Genomic DNA, 19,971 nt, shown 5'->3' with positions numbered 1-19,971 from the left:
CAACTTAAATGCAAGTGCTGAGGGGTATATCAGAGGTGGGAGTAACTGGGAAAAGTTGTGGCTGCAGTAGCAGCATAATGCAACAGGCTCAAGCTGTCAGGACAACTCTGTGATTCAGTGTGAACCAGGAAAAAATAGCCTTATTACACTTTTCAAGACGTGCAAATGGTCTGTGATGAGAATGGTGACCTAAAACATCTGTCTTACCTCTCAGGCCCAGCTATAGGTACTGTCAGGCCAGATGAAGAGATGAAGCCCTTTATTTTAGAATAGATTTGATTTCCCTTACTTTGTTTCAATATCCTTTAAAAGGTATTAGATTTTCATTCATTTAAACAATTGAGGAGGTGCTTCACCTCTCTACATTATATCTGGACACATTTTCCCACAACTAAGTGCATCATCTAGCTGAGAGCTGTGTGTAAGTCTCATAGCTACCTTAAGCATCTTTAATTCTATGTACATATTCTACTTGAATATTTTAACTATGAAGGATGATCTAATATCTGTCTGTTGAGCCTGTGAATCTCTGTGCAAAGCCTTAAATTTTACAGAAGTGAACTTGAATTGTGAGTGAGGGTTGTCATGTCTGAGTAGTTGAAATGGATTAATAAGACTCCCAACCCATGAATGAGAAAAGAGCCACTGGGGTGACGAGCTGGAAGAAGCAGGCTTGTAAAATATGGGGGAGATACTAAGGAGTCAAGGGAAAGTAGTTTGAGACAAGACTCATCAGATATGTAGTACATAAATGTATAACATCTCAGGCATTAACAGGAGTCTTTTAGATGTGGAGCAATATCTGGAGTCTTGTGCCTCATCCACCTGTTTCAATGATAAATATTTCTTGATTTTGGATCAACATTTTGAGTAGCTTTCCATCTCTCCTTTCAGTGTAAGAAAAACCTTTCTGAGACTGAGAAACTCTTTTTTTCCCTCCCAAAACAGGAATGTGCTTATGAGCCCCCTGTGAGCATCACGCCAAATGTGTTTTCCTCGGAGAGTAACTTTTTGACAGGTTGCACTGTGGGATAACATCATCTCCTTCCTGATCAAACAGGGCTAAAGTAGTTAGGGGCTTGGCTGGTTTCTGTACAGGACAGATGTTGTCCTTGGGGAAGTGGAAAAACTTGAGCTTTGTGCAGGGCCTTAGCATGCTTAAATTCTTGCATCCACACCATTCTTGTGTGCATGGCAAAACAGCCAAGCCCTGTGCACTTTTACTCTATGAGCTTATTCCTGATTCTTTGCGAGGGGTGAGTGTTCAGCATCCTGGCAATTGTCCCACTAGCAGGTGTTTCCCATCACTTCCCTCGATGAAAAGAAAAGCAGCTTCTATATGGGGAGAGAAGGGAAGGGAGCTGTGAAGTGCAAGTTTAGCACAAGAGGGAACAGCATTTCCCACAGTGTAGCGAGGTAGCGAGCTCCTGACAAAACTCCCAGCAGTGACAGATCTGATTTCCTATGTCAGCCCTTTATTCTGACCTCTTGCTGAGGAAAGGAGAGGGCTTCCCTTGGCTGGCTTGACCTCCTGTCATCAAGAAACCAATTTCTGCCACCTGGTCTGATGGCTGTGGGCCCAGGACAGATTACCATGTTCACTCTATCCTTATCTTTCTCTCCCTCCTCCTGGAGTTTTCCTTTGATCATCTTCCCCCCCCCCCCCCCCCCCCTTTACCCTCATTAATTAAAAAAATACAAACACACATCCAAAATCTCTATTCTGACACATTGTATCTTCCAGACTACACATTCATTCTCCATGTTAATTCTTTAGAGGTTAATAGGTTCACTTGCAAAATTTCACTCCCTCTCCTCACACTTGTCTATCTTACTCTGCCATATGTGTCCTAAAATCTGCCTTTCAGTTTAGGACTTGTTAATTTTCCAGGCAAAAATTTAGTTCTGCAAGCTACATCATCACAACATCCTGCACTTAAATCATCTGAGTATGTGAGAGCATAAAGGAAATTTTGCTTGTTTTCTCTGCCTGTAGAGATGCAGCAGGAATGCTATAGGCTTCTTGCAGACAATTAGGACATTCATTGCTTAACTCCAATGTTAATCAGATTACATGCTCAGGTAGTGGATTACTTGCCTGTACTAGTTGTGCTCTTCATGGGGTCCAATAAAAAAGCCCAGACCGGACTTCATTGCTGCACGATGTTTTGGATGCAGTCATATAAATCAAAAATATACCGAAGACTTTTTGTTAATGGTGAAGTAAGATAATAAAAGCTTTGACTGTGAAGCCACTGAAACATATACATTTTCCTCTCAATTCAGAGTTAAAACCAAATATATGTAGATGTGCATGGACTGTATTGTTAGGAAATGTTTACTGAAATGTTTACTTCTTATCCTGTAATTTCTGAGGCTAAAACAAACCCTGTGTAGTTTTTGCAGTTTTTGCTTAATGCTCTGGAAGTTCTGTTTCTTCTTCATATATCTTTACAATGTAAAAAGCTATATTACAACTTATATAAAAGCTATATTTACAGCTATATTTACAGCTATATTAGCTATACCTAGTACACAATACCTAAACACAAACCTGCTAGAATTTGCTGTATTTCTGATTTCTCCATGATACAGAATACATGCAGTTATGAGATAACACATCTCTACGAGCAGCAGAAGATAAACTAATGTGCAATAAAAACACTAGTAAGACTATGGAATCCCATAAGGATATTTCTGGAACTTATATATTTGAGAAAAGTATATTTATAATTTAAAAAAAAAATAAATCCAAGTAATTTTATCAGTATAGTAAATCAGCAATCATTAGTCTTTGATAGAAATGTGCATGTGCATGAGAAATTTCTTGTAAGTCATGCCAAAAATATGCCAGTCTGATTTGTCAGGGTATGGATGTAAATAATGCAATATCCCCCACTTCTTTTTTCTGGCTTAATTTTTTTCTTAAAATTTAGAAGCATGTGCATCTTTTAAACATATTTCTTTTTTTGGCATGGATTTACAATAAACCAATATCCTTTTTTTTTTATAACACATCACTGAAAAAGATGGTCTGGCTATATTTTATTAGCTAACAGCCTTGAGAAGAGGGCTAGGAGCTGGGCCACTGAAGGCAGTGAGGTTATACACCATCAGCAAGGACCGAGTCATTGCTCCCTTCTTTTGTATAGAATAAAGGACAAAAACAATTTTTCCTGATGAAATCAGGCCACTCAAATATTTCTGTATAATTACTTAGAAGGTGTCATAGACCTTCAGGATGTGCTCTGAAACATTCCCATGCAAGCCAGCTCCATGAATGACATCAGTCCAGTCTTGTGAACAAACTGGTGAACTCTACTGAGAGCTGAAATATAGGATTTTATGTTCAGCCTTGTGCTAATTTGGTTGAACATTTCTCAGCTATAGCTGGTTCAGAGCTTGGCCAGAGCAAGCAAGTGGCTATCTGCATCTTATAAAATAGAGATGAAAGGCATACAAGGGTCTGCACTGCTGGGAGTGTGAAACTGTGCTGTTGGGGGAAGAAAATTCATAAGTTTTCTGGCAGTGAAAGTTGGAGAGACCTTTCTTTTCTATATATTCAGGCAACAAGAATAAGGAATATTGTGAGTTATGCTCCTTATGCACCTCTCTTAATGTGATTTCCGTTGTGTTATGCCAATTTATACAGGCTGAAGTCTAGGAATGTCAGGGATTGATTCAATTTATAAAATAAACAGGGGAAGGAGTTGGTGAAATCTGGAGTTATTTAGGGAAGGGCATCCTTAAAACTGTGTTGCAGTGGGAGGTTGGAGACATGAGCATCTGCTCTGTGGACAAATTTAGTTATAAAACCTGGTTCCCTTATAGTCAGTGGAGCATACCTATCAAATCTGGGCCTCAGCTCACTTTCTCTTCATGGAGGAATTCCATCTTGTTTGAGCAGAACTGGAATTTTGACAGAGATGTTTGATTAGAATAAATAGAGTATTTGTATCAAATGCAGGGGACTAATGAATCCATTGGTAAGCTCCATTAGTTTCAATACAGTGCTAAACATGTTAAATGTTATAAGAGAGAGGTTGCTATGTATGTGCACTTTCAGATTTTTTTTTAAATTCTAAATTCTAGCTGATTTTAGGTTCTTTTTTTAGTTTCCATAAAGTATGAGTATAACCAGTTTTTCATGTTTAGAAAGGTAAATAAGCATCTGTTCTGTGGGTATAAAAAACAGGAAAAAATAATCTAAAAATATATTTTAGTAGGACCTCCCATTCAAAAGTGGCTTCATTTAGTGGCTTAATTTTCAGAAAAGTTGTGTCAGACCCAGAAAAAATCTTTGCCAATTTTCATCACTGAACAATATTTGGTTTTATACTAATTCTCTTCTCTCTCCCCAGTAAGATTTCAGTTATATGATAAAACAACAACAACAATAAACAGCCTAAAAAACAGTGTTATAAACAGGATGGCATATTTTGCATTCTCATTTTATAATGCATCATTTCTATGCATTGATGTGAGACACATCACATCAACAAACACTAATTTAAACTCCACCTATTTTCAAAAATACTGCCACTGGTAAATTTGGTCCATGGGGTTTTAGGGAATTTAAGATTCAACACAGGTTAAGCAGGTGACAAGCCAAATGGAAGAGTGTAAGAAAATTAAAACTGACCCTTCCTCCTCCTCTTAGCCCCCTTGTGAGGGGCAGAAGTGATTTGGACAATATGTAATCCCTTTTACATCCAGTTAAATAGTGATCTTGTCCTTTCTGTATCCACATTTTCATACTCACCATCTCCATTCTTCTTCACTTCCTACTGAGATTTGCATCTCAGCATAGTGCTTGATAGGAAATCAAATCCTGCTGTAGGTTTTACAATAGGGGAGTACAAGAAGATTAACAACTCACTCTCTTAATCTCTCTTGCTGGGGTTTGGTCCTTCTTTAAGGATTATCTCCATAGTAAAACAGCCACCATAGTTAGGACAAAGAGGCTAGATATTCATTACAACACTTGCACTGTTCAGTGGATATGCATCAACATATATAAGGAATCACAGAAAAGCCATGGATTCACCTTTTATTGGCTTGAAAACACCAAGTTTGTAAGTTTTCATCAAACTACACCCATCCGAGACAGCAGCTCCAGTGCACTGGAGTGTGACAGTTTCTGCTGATGTCTGGTTTGAGTGTCCCAAGACACCACTGTTGTTGTCCCTGGTTATACACTCTAAACAGTTTTTCTCTACAGATTTTTAACTCCCTTCCAAGCAGTGGTGGGCTACAATTAGATCTTTCTTGGCCTCATAATCTACATAAAAGAAATCTATCTCCCTCAACCTTTCCTTCAAGGTTTTCTTTAGGTTTTAGCTGCTATGATGGCCTGGCTCAGAGCCATCTCCTGCTTCTTAGCAGCCTTCTTGAAGTGTGGGGGGGGGAACTGTGAGCTGTGAGGGGAAACCTGGGCACATTATTCCAGCTGTGTTCTTATCAGCCCTGAGTAGAGTGGGATAATAATTTTTCCTGATCTGCTGGCTATACACTTAAAGTAGCCAGTATGACACGTAGTTTGTGACGAGAGAGTATGCTTATTATTAGCTTATTTTCAGCTTGGCACCAACCTCCAAGTCCTTTTCAGCAAGGCAAAATGTCTATAAATACAGATGCATCCTTTGGGGTGGGGGGGAATGCAATCTTTAAAACCAGTAACAGCTGCTTCTTCCTCTCCCTTTCAAAAGAGTGAGAAAAAAAATCACTCCGCTGCCTGCTTGTGAGTATGTGGTTAGAAACAATGATTTTGTTGAAGCCAGGAAAAACTAAAATCTCTTGTTTCAAGATATTGCCAGGTAAAGCAGAGTCTCTAAAATCAACTGGTTCACAAATTCTTTGTTTGTAAAAATACTGTAGGTACTCCAAAATACGAAGCCAAAAGATTTAGAAGAATATTTTCAAAAATCATTCAAGTACAAAATAAAAGTAGTAAGGCAACCTCCATTGCTGCTAATACATCAAGCTCTGTATTTGACCATGTATAGTTACCACAAAAATAAGCAGAATACATGAGACAAGTGCTTTCTTTTTTTGGCATTTGCTATTAGAAAAAGGTCTCTCTTCAACTTTTTTGAGTACCATTCCACAGTGGGATAGCTATTATTGAAGAATCTTTTTGTTGAAAGGAATTTGAAATTAGTTGTAAACAGAAAAGGACCCTCATTTTGATATAAATGGAATTTTGTTCAGTACCAACCATTAGTAGCCATTAGATGATAAGTAGGCAGATTTGAGAGATGTTTCTTGAAATCCTACATAGTATGCAGAACATGCTTTCATTGGGTTTCCTGGCATTAAAAGATAATGTGCCTTATTTGGAAATATGATGATCAGGTCTGTTAAATCGTGCTCAATCAGCTTACATAATAACACCTGTATTTTGTTATTAATTTCAGATTTCAGAGACCTATGCCTTCCTACCGAGAGAAGCGGTGACACGATTTCTAATGAGCTGCTCAGAGTGCCAGAAAAGAATGCATTTAAACCCAGATGGAGCGGATCATAAAGGTAGTTTTAGTGCCAAATACTGGGATGTAAAGCAATTTTATTTCTAATACCCATTTATACTTAAGTATAAGGTGAGGGTTCATATAAATTTGGTAGACTGTAATAGTTCAGTAAGTCAGATCATCTCATTTACTTAAGCTGGAAGGTAGTGAATCTTCTGCCTTCAGTAAAGAATGGAGTGTAATGCCATCTGCACCCTCAATAGAAAGATGATTTTATCTGGAGGAAATAATTTATTTTGCTATGGAAATGTTTGTATGGGAGCTTAAGCATAAGGAATAGATAGAGTATATGGGCTCTAGTCATTTAGGGTAGTATAACTCATCAATTTTCAGGGTTTGATTTTAGTTTTCCTTTTTCTTTGGGAAACTTCCACTTGTACAGCCTAAAAGTGATTGAAAATGCAAAAGTTAGAGCTAAATGACGTAACAGTCTGACTTTGACTATAGAGTAGGCTGACACGGCATCCATAATAAGCACATAATGCATAATAACTATTTTTTTGCAGATAATGGAAAACCTCCAACTTTGGTGACCAGTATGATTGATTACAACATGCCCATTACTATGGCTTATATGAAACACATGAAGCTGCAGCTACTAAACTCACAGCAAGATGAGGTAAAATCTGAAATCTTTTAAGTTTGTTTTTTCTGTTCTCCTGCATTCTTTTGAACTTGTCTTTGAGGTAGCTAGGAAATTGAAGTGAAGATGATTGTGGATCCCATCTTTATAATTTTGTTGCTAAAACAGTCAGTCTGAAGCCAAGGCAGGGTCATTTTCAAGCAACCAGATTGAGAGAAAATATCATGACTTATGACCCTTCTGTGACTGGGGGTAGTGAGCTTTGAATTGCCTGAAGGTGCACTTTCACTGGAACAGTGGAAAGCATGACGTGGGCAGCATGTTCACTCGAGACTTAGTTCTGTGCCCAGAAGTGACTTCCACTGTCTGCTTTTAGATGCCAATACCATCAACAGCTGAAATGACTGCCATAGTGTTCTCAAGGTTAGCAACCACAATGCAACACATTGTACTGACAGTGATGAAAGTCCTGGAAACATCTGTTGAGAACTTTAAGGCAAAAAGCTCAATAATAAGAATAGGAGTTGCTTTTGAAATTTTGAATAAAAAGGCAGAAAAAAGAAGGAGAAGTAGACAGAGAATCAAGCTTCTTCATAGAGAATTTGGGTTAAATTGTATTTATTTTTTCTCAAAGACTCTGTGCTTTCTCTCATTTATTCAGAGTTTTCCAGATCTTAAGAAGTGCTTCATCAATTGACAGGCACATACCAAATTGTTTGTAGTAACCTCATTTTACTAGAAGTTTGTTCATTTACCATTTAAGCTGCTAAATAGAAGCTCAGCTATGTGCCAGTCAATAAACAGTTCTGCATTCTATATCTTCCTGTCCAACTACAAGATATTTTTTAATAAAGAAAGCCTTCAAAAACAACCTAGCAGCTGGATTATGTCAAGACCCTGACTGACTTCTAATTTAGAGATTTCATGAATTATTCAACAGTCTCTGGAATGGGCATTTCACACCTCTTCTAGAAATATAAGGACCCTTGTTTCAGTTCGGCCTTTTTTTTTAATTTACAGAGGGTGTAGGGAGAGACCCCCAACTCAAAGTCCTTAATGCATAAATACAGCCTGATCATCTTTTCCTTCTATTGGGTCTCCTGATTATTTGAGGGATATGGAAGTAGAGTTTCAAGTAGCAAGAGAGGTTTTATTCTGCAGTAGCCTTAGGAATTAAAGGACTCCTTGGTTTCTACACCTTTTCCCTTTAAGAATTACTACTTTCACAACAGGGTCAAGCACTCATGCTGGATCAGGACCCCATGCCACAGAGTTCCTGTAGCTTGAATGTTTTGGTGTATTCTTTCTGTCTGATGCTTGAAATTTTTGGTAAACCAGTTTTTCATCTAGACAAGCCAGTGGCATTGATATGGAGGCAGCAGGACTTTTCTTGGTATTTTCCTGCCCAGCTCAGTTTTGCAACTCTGTTGTTACTGTATATGAAATGCCTGCAGCAGTGAATTTATGAAAGTAATTTCTTATATGTTTTAGTAATAATAACTTTTTTAGGGTAGAGTGGGCACAAGGAAAGTTCTGGATTTATGAAAGTAATTTTTTGTATGTTTTAGTAATAAGAACTTTTCCAGGACAGGGTACAAGGAAAATTCTCAAGATAATCCTTGTCTTTTCTCAAAGCACAGTTTTGCAAGGTTTTCTTTTTCCCCCCGGGTTTTACATTTGTTGCCTTGAGAAAAAAAATGACAATGAAAATGTTGTAGTACAGAGTAGCAAGACATCTGGTTCAAACTACTACATGCACTTTATAAACAGGCTTGGGTTTGTAGGAAAGATTTAATCAATCATATCTGTATTCTTGTGGAGAATTGAGACAGGAGTAAACTTAGATCCCATTGCTAGCTAGCACAATGACTGAAAATCTCCTAATTTTCTCATCTTCAATTCCACACTTTTAAGCTGAGACCATTGATGAGAGGGAAACAGGTCTCATCTAAAAGGAGAACTCACCACTGTGTGGGAATTTAGAGCTATGCTGCAGCTGCTATAAAGATGCCAGCAGTGCTCAGTTTTTGCTCCCATGCCCATGTGCCCATACAGATTTAGATGGAGGTTTACACAGTTTGGGAAGTGAAGGTATTCTGCAGTGCTGTAGGCTAACAGCAGGTGTGTGCCTATGTGTGTTGTTTTATAACTGTACAAGTGACAGCCAGATCCCCCTTTCTGTGAGCCCATCAAATTGCCAAACCTCAGAACTGAAATATGTAGGCTGCTGCTTGCTGGTTCCTGCAGGATTCACTGAGAAATACCCCTAAGTATTAACAGAGACACAGCAATCCAGAAGGTCTGGGGGAGTTTGTTTTCTTATCTTGCTCTTTGAACAAGCAGAGTGCATTTTCCCTAAACCTCAGACCCATCTGGCATATGCCCTGGCAATGTCTGGGGCAGGAGGCTGGTGGGCACCAGGGTTCATCTGTGAGGGCAGTGTTTGGGTGTTTGCTGCTGCTGTAACTGGGGTACTCCTACCTTATGTAAAGCAAGACAGAGAGGTGCCTGTTAGAGAAGCCCTCACTCTTCCATTTGATTTTTTTACAAATCCCTGAGAACAAGATATATGAATTTCTTTATTTGTCATTGTCCTGCTGTGGCAGTGCAGAACAGCTTCACTTTGTGTGCTGCCCCACTCTTGCTCCTGACTGGCATTTGCAGTACTTCATCCTAATTTAACATGAGTCATTACTGCAGGGAACTTGCTGTCTGAAAACAAGAGAAATGTCTATGCACACTGGAAACATTGCTGAGACCCATTGGAGGAACTGATTTAAGAGTCCAACACTCAGAAAGAAGCAAGCAGCTGTATTAATACATGTAGTATCCATTTCACAACAAGTGCACAGTAAATCAGATTTTAGAGATTGCTATTTTTCTAGGTCAGTTCTGGTGAGCAACGCAGAAAAATAGCCGGAATCCTGTCTTGTCCTATTTTGATAAAAAATGTAAAAAAAAGATTGGAAAAAAATATTTTGAACATTTTCAGGATGTACAAAACTATTTGCTGTATTTTCCTCTAAGTTCTTTCAAGTGCTTTTCCTCTTAACAGGAGTAACCATCTCAGAAAAGTTGTTACTGAAAATATATTGCCTTAGGTTTGTACATTACCTCAGCCATTTCCAGAGCAAGACTTCTGGATACTTCATTTCTAATCCATGAGTGGATGTGTGAACTTCAGTGGGACTGAAGCAACTGAAGTCAAATATACATTTGAATATTTTCTGGACTATGTCTAAAACTGTTTTCTTTTATAAATGGGGATAATGATCAGGATTTTTAATTGTTGTCTTTTTATCATCCCTGTTAAATGCTTTGTAACTGGACTTGATGGATAAACCATATTAAAGATGTATAATGTAGAATAAATTTGTAGTGATTCTCCTGTGATTATAGTACTTTTATTTGCCACTGACTGTCATGACCATGCTCAGAACTTTTATAGGCTTTCTCATTTTCCTAGATGCTTCTTTGAACACAGTGTAAGTGTGACATAATGTCAAGGGAATTTGATCATGGATTTTTACTAGGTCAGGTTGCCATTTGTATATATCATCCTGTGAGTTTTTGTGGTTTAAACCCAGCCAACAGTTAAGAACCATGTAGAGGCTTGCTCACTCCTTTACCCACTCTGGTGTGATGGGGGAGAAAATTGGAAGAAAGTAAAAACCCAGGGGTTGAGATGAGAAGAGTATAATAATTTAAACAAAGTAAAATATACTAGTACTACTGCTACTACTTCTACTACTAATTGTAATGAAACGAGAGAGAGAGGAAGAGGAGGAATAAACCCCAAGAACGACATGATGCCAAATAAAATTCCTCACCACCCACTGAATAATGCCCAGGCTGTCTCCATCTGGTCAACTCCTCCCAGTATATATACTGGGAATAACGCTCTATGGTATGGAGTATCCCTTTGGCCAGTTCAGGTCAGCTGTCCTGGCTATGCTCCCTCTTGGCTTCTTGTGCACCAGCTTGCTGGCAGGGAATGGGAAACTGGAAAGTCCTTGATTTAGAGTAAGCACTGCTTAGCAACAACCAAAACATCAGTGTGTTATCAACATTATTCCCATACTAAATCCAAGCACAGCACTGTAACACTTAATAAGAAGAAAATTAACTCTATCCCAGCCCAAACTAGGACAGTGGTCATTCACAGGGCTACTGACTTCCATGTGGGAAAGGTAAAGGACTCAGGCAGGGAATATAGGGAGGTCTCCTCAGCCAAATTTGAATAGCAAGGGCTTGGCATGGGGTCTCTAGCTAACAATTATTTTCTGGAATATACTATGGAACTACTATATAGTATCCTCATACTTGAACAAATCGCATTAGTCAGATTATCATATCACATAAATGCTGTATTTTCCTTTCTCTTCTTCATGTGCTCTGCTTGTTTTCTTATATATAAAATTATTTAGCATGATTACACTCCACACCAGGTGTGAGTGAAACACATGGGAAGAGAATGAACTGCACATATAACATGAAGAGTTTACAATGTTTTCTGACATGTGTCTTTTTATTTGCAGGATGAAAGTTCTATAGAAAGTGATGAGTTTGATATGAGTGACTCAACTAGAATGTCAGCTGTGAACTCTGACCTCAGCTCAAATCTGGAGGAGAGAATGCAAAGTCCTCAGAACCTCCAGGGCCAGCAGGATGGTAAGGCTCTAATTTTGTACAGAAAAATATTGCATTGCCGTGTCTTTTTTCCCATTCCGTGCTTTCATTTAGAATTTGCTTTTCTTCATAGTGTGTTTCATTAGGTAATTTGAAACACATATTCCCTATATCTCGGCATGAAGAAGAAGAAATTAAGAGATTTTTTTGCAGGTTAATTAATTTCTTGCTTACGCAACAGGTAAGTGCTTAGACAGCTACATGTTAAGTAGTATTATCTTACTGTTTCTATATATATACCTGTAGTGTGAGCATGCACAGGCATTAAAGGAAATTAAACTCAAACCTTTCTGAGGCAACCCAGAAAGCTGAGAAAATTGTTTTTACAAGGAGGGAGAGTAGTGTCACAAAAGCTGGTTATTTGGGAAATAGGAACTGGAATGTGATATTCAGAAGAAAGGATGAAAACAACAAATTCCTATGGAGAAATAGAGGCAAAAGATGAGAAAGCAATGAGCAGCATTGCACATTTGAATGTTAATTGTTTCTTGTTTACAACACAAAGCTACTTTTTGGTCAGAGATAAAACTGACTTACTTTGCATCGAAGATGCATAGGTGTGTAGTCTTTGGTTTCAGCCCTTGTTATATAGAAAGTTAAATGAGTTTGGTTTGGAATGAACTTTCTTCTGGATTACAGAGCTCACAAATAGCCTATCTACTACAGACTGTGACAGTGGCTCATGAGTGGCACGCGAATGCACAATACCCAAAGTGCAGGTCTATTCTATTGCCATTAGAAACAACATTGGAATTCTGTACTTGCTAGCTGGGAATTTCCTGATCATATGTGCCAAATCAGAAGTGCTTGAACACTAAATATATGGGATTTGATGGCTAAGATGGATGCTTTGCACTTCATCCATCATGGTCATTTGCAAGCTGGGTAAGATATTTAGGTGACAATGGGCATGGTGACTGATAGGACCAGGTGAGGGGTTGAATCTTCAACTGTGCTCTCCAAACAAAGGAAGGAGTGGGATGTCTGTGATAATTTGATAAGCCAGATTCTAACCACAACTGCCTTTTTTTCTGAGTGTCCTCAAGCTATCACAAATTTTTTTTCAACTTTTAACTTAATTTCTGTCTGCATATGTTCACTAAAGGAGCAGCTCTGATGCATGTGATCTATGAAAAGTTAGTTTACTTTCCTATTAAGTTTGACTTTTCACAGGGATAATATATTACAATAATATTGCTAACTTAGAGGTTTCAGGGATACTCAGGAAGGTGCCATTTTTTTAATGTATCTGGCTTTCACTGCAATACTATGCTGTAGAAGTTTCATGTATATAGCTTCTTAATAATAATTGCATGCATGTATATATCTGAAATAAAAATTATGGCTCAGTACAGTAATCTGTGAAGAAATGCCTGTCATACATATCTTAACACCTGCTGCAACCAGATTCATATGCCACATCTAATCATATTAGAACCTAAGTATGAATGATAAAATGCTGCAAATCTGTCACTTGCTATTTTAAATGTATGGGAAATAAATCCATTGTGGTCTTTGAACTTCAGACAGTCTTACAGTATGGCTTTAAATCTCTCAGCTTTCCTTCCCTTCCTCCCAGATGGTACTTGCTCACCTTCCTAAGGCAATCCTATTTTTTGCTGCGTCTTCTGGCTAAAGCATCTGCTGATAGAGAGATTTGAAATAGCAGCTCTCCCTGCTTCATTGTTTTCCTTTGCTAGCTGTTGTCAGGTAGCAAACCTAAGTGTGGCTAGTCATAGCAACACTGCTGTTTCAGATGTGGGAGAAGGGGCTGAAGGAGGAGCAGAAAGACATGAGAGAAGTGTGTGTGGGGGGGGAGGGGGCGTGGGGAGAAGGAACAAGAGGAAAAAGATTGGAAGAAAATAAACAATATGAGAGGTAGAGGAAGGGCAGTTGGAACAGGAATAAGGGAAAATATAAGGGAACTTAGATAAATTTAGCAATACAACCCCTTTTGCTGTCACAGGCTACATTGTAAAATTTTACAAATTTAATCCTTAATTGTAATGCACACACACCAAAATCATCACCAAAGCATGAATCTATGTCAAAAGTGATTCTTGCTCCCTTCCCTCAAACATTCTGTATGTCTATGAAAGTTTAGGTCAGCCACCACCTTCAGCCTATAGATAAAGACATTTGGCATTTGCCTCATCTGAAACATTTTGCTGCATCCTGGCAGGTGAAAATTTGCTGTTGCACAAGCTTGCCTGTGTACATGCAGTTGGAAATGGTGTCTGGGTTGGAATGGGACAGGACATGTCTTTTGCTGCATGCTCTCTTTGGGAGGATAATTTGCTAGTGGGGATCATTAGCAAAGCTGCTGCCTGAGATAGATTAAGGACAGCTCCAGTGTACCTAAAGGTGATGTGTTTGATCACTTTACTTACCTGGTTTTCCATGAGGTACATGAGAGCATTTTGGGACACCCCCTGCTTTTTTTTTTTTCCTACAGATTTAAATTGATTAGGTACTAGAATATAAACTGTCTGTGTACCCTAGAAGAATATAATAGCGAACTGGGCCATGCTATTGAGGGATAGATAGAGGCTTCACTTCCAGTTCAGTTTATCAGAACATCAGAATGCTTACACTGTCTATACAAAATAAATATGATGCTTTCATAGCCTCATCCCTTGGGGCTATACTTGCACCCTAAAGCAATAGAATTCTTCACCCAGAAATGCCACGGCAATCAAGAAAAATGCTGAGGAGGAAGGGCACTGAGACAGAAGGTGCATATTTTCTCAGAGTAGATGGGTGCTGGTACTGCCCAAAAGTCCTGGGCTCTGCAAGTGGACTGAGGCTTCATAATACTTCTCCTAAGGTTGTTAGGTGGAAAGGGTACAGGGAATTAAGGAAGTAATGAAAAGTGTGGAGAGCTGGTGAATTGTATCCATGGTACTGAAGTTGCTGCAATACGACTAAGGACAGTTCCCACTTTAAATTAGCCTTTGTACACTTTTAAATAACAGGGTCTTGAGTCACACCTGCTGGTGAATGGCTGAAAATAGTATCCTGAGCACCTGCAGGGCTGCTGCAATGATGGGGTAGGAGTTGGAAAAGGGCTGCTGCTCTTCCCTGGGGAGATAGAAAAGGAAAGGAGCTCTAATTTACACTTGGTTCATTCCCCAGCTGGGAACAGGCTATGGCTCTTTGCTTAGCAGTGCCTCAGAGGTGTTTTCTCTAGCAGCCAGCTAGATAATAGAGCTGCAAATTGCTCATGTGTTCCTTTCTCTTTTGCTTGCCTCTTGTTTCCCCTGTTTTCTTGCTTCCCTAGACATGACAGAGTTGTGTGTCCTAAGATAGTTCTTTGGGTTGAGCCTTGTGTGTAACTCATCAGGCAAAGCTCCCACTTGAGAGCTGTCTTTAATTCTCCTTTTTTCTTAATAATGCTCTTGGGGCCCTGATGTTGTTGGACCAAAACCTTTTGCTCATCTCACACCACAGACAGCAGGCAAGATTTATGAAAGGAGTTGGAAATAAAGGAGCTTTTTTGTTTTTTAAGTTAGTGGTTCAACCTGTTAAAAAATTATTTTCATAGTGAAAACTGACATCTAGTTAGGCCTTCAAAGGAGCAGCAACAGCTTCTACCCTGAGTGAAAAGAGGACTTTTGTTGCCCTTGCCTGTTAGCTGGAGCCCTGTGCAGAACAGCTGGGTGTGTTTCCCTCCTCATTGTGGTAGTTCATTAGTTACCAAGACATGAGATATGTAGGGGGATGCTCTGATTAGAGGAAGTTAAGAACATGTATAACCCTAGAAGTGAGGAGAACTAAGTATAAATTTGACATTGCTTTGTTTCTTGTTTGTTTTTTACTATGTGAGCAATCAAGTGAAAGTCAGGGATGAGACTATTTGACTGTAACTCAGTGAAATATGCAGGATTGATTTATTTTCCATATTTTTCACTGTACTGAGGTATACCAAAATATATCAGTGATTAGTCTGGATTTGGATGGAGGGACTGTGTTCTCTTCAATCTAGTTTTTAGAAGATTATAGTTACATGTTTATACATATATATATATATTTATGTATATACACGACTGCCTCTCACAGGTGTTGTGTGGAGACATATAGGAACTTATAGGAGGTAACCATGACAAAATATGTCAAAAGTCAACCTTTAATGGAGGTAGTGCTGTCAGTGTAGATGTAGAGATTAAAAGGCTTTTTCTGGTTGTATTTTTTCCAATTTATCAAAAGTTGAGCAATACTATTGTAACGCAATGGAGGATTGTCTTTGAGTAGTTTGTGATCACCTGGATGGTGTCAGTTCTCTTTCCTTGTCATGTTCAAATTGCCACATTTTACACAATACAGGTGTAGGAAACCTGGCTGTTAACATTAACTATTCCTTTCACTCATTTGTGTTTGTGACAGATGCAACTATTGGAGTCAGCCATCTAAATACCCGTTTTCTGCATCAAAGCTATAATCTCTACACAATGACTTCACCTGAAATAAGTAACATTAACTGATTAAGTTGTCAAAACTGACTGTCTATGCAAGAGTGCAGACTTGCTGTTGAGTTTTCTCTCTGAACTAAGTCCAAGCCAAGAATTTAATCCATCTTCTCATTCCAAACTTGTTGTACTGTAGTACTACTTTCTGCTTTTGTCTTTATTCCACTGAAGCCTGGACTCCCTGTCTTGAAACACTGACTTTTCTTTCTTCTCAAAGCGATTTAAGTTCAAGATGTATGACCCCAAGCACCAACTGCAGGCCAATGTGAAGATAGATTGGTGAAAGGGCATTGTGGAGCAAATTGTCTCTGCTGTTGACAATGTATTGGCCCTGCTCTTTGTCTTGAGTAAAGTGAGTGGCAGCAAAGCTAACATGACAGCAGATGATTCCCAGCATTAAATCCATGGCAACCTTTTTGTTGGTAATTAAGAATTTTCAGTGGAAATGTTATTTTACATTAATTTATAAATTCAATTTACATCAAGAGGTACTTGTGCTTTTAATTTTTGTTCAAGCACTGAAAGGTTTTACAAATGTCCTTGTTCTGTATGAAGTCTAAGTCCACTTGACTTCTGTTAAGGTCCACTAAAGGTTAGCCAAACTGTTGGCAGAGTTTAGATATTTTTTGCTAAAAAACCTTTACTTTTTTAGATTTCAAAACAAAGCACCTGACATTTCTGTGGTATATAGGACAGACTGAAATTACCACATAAAGTCATTAAGTCGTAATAAAAATATTTAAAATAAAATAAAAAGCAGCCTATCAGTTTTCCTTGATGCCACCTCATGTACTTTTAGCAAGCCTTTTCATTTTACGGACTTTTTGTGACTTGACTGGTTTTATTTGCAATCTGTAAATTCATATCAACAAAGCTAAAATGCTATTAAAGATGTTTGTAATGCTTATACTTTATACAAGATATTGGACATGCAAATTAATAAGCATTTTACTGTGAGGAAAAAGGTAATTTTTGCTTAATAGGGAGAGTTTGGCCCGATTAAGAATTTTAGCTTATAAGAAGGATAGAAAAAAAAATTACTTCTTTTCTTTGATGAAATAGCAGGCCATTTAAAATTATATTTGAGCTAGAACCAGGTGATCTGACAATTCTGTGGTATATTCAGACCTTCCAGTCTTGCTCAAGCCACTGAAATTTGAAACACTTTGGGAAATAATCTCACTTCTTACCACTCAGAGTGAAACGATAAATACTCATTTTCTAAAAGTGAAAATCTAAGACACTTGCCTGTCTCATGGCAGTGAAAAAAGAGCACAGATGTGACACACAGAAGCAAAGGTCTCCCGTCTCTGTGGCTGTTGATCTGCCACCTTTTGCAATCACCAACTTTCTTACTGAATACAGTAAAAGTGCAGTCACACATATATGTTTCTGAGTAAGTCTACGGGCTGCACTGAAGTGTGTCACAGATATCAAAATCACAGAGGTTTTGTTAGACAGGGAGTTAGTTATAATATGTTGCTCTGTCTGAGAAAATCAGTATCATCTTCACCTAAACAGAGTCAAAGTGTACCTGAGAAACTGGCATGTGATGCTATTTTGCTTCAGTGGAGTTACACCTGGAGCAATTCAGCTCAGCAGATTTGGCTTGATGGATTATTATCCACATAAACCAATGCATTGTAGTGGAAGGTGTCCCTGCTTATGGCAGGGGGGTGCAACTAGATGATCTTCAAGGGCCCTTCCACCCAAAACATTCTATGATTCCGTGATTTAAGGAGGAGGAAAATGGTGCAACATGATCAGAAAGTCAGAGTTTTGGAAATCATGTTTCAGTGGTGTTTTAATGGCTTCTTTAGAAATGATACCTTGTCAGGGCAAAAGGCAATATGAGTGACACTGCAATGACACTTGAGCAGTGCTACAATGTCACTGACAATGAATATTACTGAGCCTGGGCAAGAGCTAGAAATGTTGGCTGCAGCTGCATTGGAAACTTTCAGCCCTTAACGTCTTTAAGGAGAGCTGAGTGGAATTTTCAGCAAATCAAGTATTTTAATAGACTGGCTGCTGACAAGGCAGCTGCTGTGTGCATTGTCATCAGAATATTGAGCTGATACATGAGGCACTTCTATTGTATGAGAGATTAAAATCTTCCTTTGACTCTATACACAATTCAAATTGTTCAGAATTAATCATCATTGCTTCTCAATGGAGAGACTCCCTCCTTCCTCCTGGACCTACCTAGTCATACAGTGGTCTCAGACTAGGATTTGGACATGACCACCCATCTCACTGAAGCATAGCAAATGGATTGCTTTTATAACTGACTCTTTAAATATGTAGAGTTACTGTATTTACATTTGCTACTTGCAAGCATCTTGTGAGTTGGCTTCAGTGAATATCTCCCCCCTGCTCCATGTTACTTCTGTGTGTCTTATTCCATCTTATAATAACTTGTGGGATTTTTTTTGACATGTCTCTGTTTGTTTCTTATACTGTAATTGCTTTGGAGACTAAAATATTATTAAACATGAATTATGCATTGAGCAGACTCTCTGCTAGAGTCTGAGTGGTCTGTTGCAACCAGAGAAAAATCTCGTTTCCTGCACCACCCTCCCAGCTGCACAACTGTCACTTTCTATTACGCTTGCCTTGAACAATTGAGTGTAGCTTGTAATGACAATAATTGCCTCAAAATTGTTTGTCATGTTTGCCTTGTTAGCAACAAACTACTAACTGTTGGTTACAATCAGGTTCTCAGCTATTACTCCATAATTACATCAGGGAATACTTGCAGCCAATAATAGCTGAGAAATTAGAATTATCTTTTCACAAGTAATGATAAAATGCTTGCAGACCATTCACTCTATTCACAGCCACTCATTCTTACATCAGCAATCTAGTGGTAAGTGAAGCCTGCCCCCATGTAAAAGGCTAGCTGCAGACCTGTGTCCTTTTGCATCTTCAGAACAGTTGTATTAGTGCTGTACATGTCCTGTAACAATAGATATTTCACTTTGGCAATATTACTATCCATCAAACTCTTCCTAATGCACATATTGAAGGCAATCTGCTCTCGATTTCAGTGTGCAAATACTTGTAACTAAGCTTAGCTGGATTTCTGAAAGTGTTGTTTGGTTTGGGTCGATATTCTTTGTTTTCTCCCCTGTCTTAGCATACCTCCGGCTGTCCCCTCCTATTTCTCTTTAAGATCAAATAAAAGGAGGGACATTCTGCTACAGAGATTTAGTTTTGCTTTCCAGTAAAGGCACTTTATCCATTTTATCCTTTCATATATACCAATTGACTTTAGCAGAGGCTATGTTCACAGATTGCTTGATTTAATTTGTCTACTTCCTTATAGAAGAGGCAGAGGAATTTTTTCATAGTTACTGTTAAAATGCATGCTAGGCATTGACTCCCATTTTTTTCCTATTGCATATACCATAGAATAATATAATAGAGCATCCTTTTGAGGAAAAGGAATGTAAAAAAAGTGCTTTAAAGAATTTTAATTTAGCCAATGATTCTTCAATGTGTTATATTTTAATTAAGGAAGCTGTTCATATATTTTTTTTCTGAACAGGAAATTCCCTCAAGACATTGGGTTGTCTTGTGAAAGATTTTTTAAGTAGAAATTTCTTTGAAGCATTTATTGATTGATAAAATATTTGTAAGGCTGAATGTTTAAAATTAGTAGTATTTTTAAAACCAAATGAAAGTAATTTGATTACATGAA

General features: G+C 38.3%; 1 protein-coding gene across 5 annotated transcripts in view; it reads left to right on the top strand.

The window, feature by feature from the left end:
- The window catches only part of NOL4 (nucleolar protein 4), a 187,369-nt gene that overhangs the window by 39,104 nt on the left and 128,294 nt on the right, over positions 1 to 19,971 (top strand). For all 5 annotated transcript variants that reach the window (XM_062488763.1, XM_062488754.1, XM_062488738.1 and 2 more), the window contains 3 exons: positions 6,417 to 6,528; positions 7,037 to 7,149; positions 11,652 to 11,784. In XM_062488763.1, the coding sequence (XP_062344747.1) occupies positions 6,417 to 6,528; positions 7,037 to 7,149; positions 11,652 to 11,784 (358 nt within the window). The remainder of the gene's footprint in view (positions 1 to 6,416; positions 6,529 to 7,036; positions 7,150 to 11,651; positions 11,785 to 19,971) is intronic.

This window comes from Cinclus cinclus, chromosome 1, assembly GCF_963662255.1.
Source record: "Cinclus cinclus chromosome 1, bCinCin1.1, whole genome shotgun sequence".
NCBI lineage: Eukaryota > Metazoa > Chordata > Aves > Passeriformes > Cinclidae > Cinclus > Cinclus cinclus.
The sequence above is the reverse complement of the archived record's forward strand: the minus strand, read 5'-3'. Positions and strand labels throughout refer to the sequence as shown.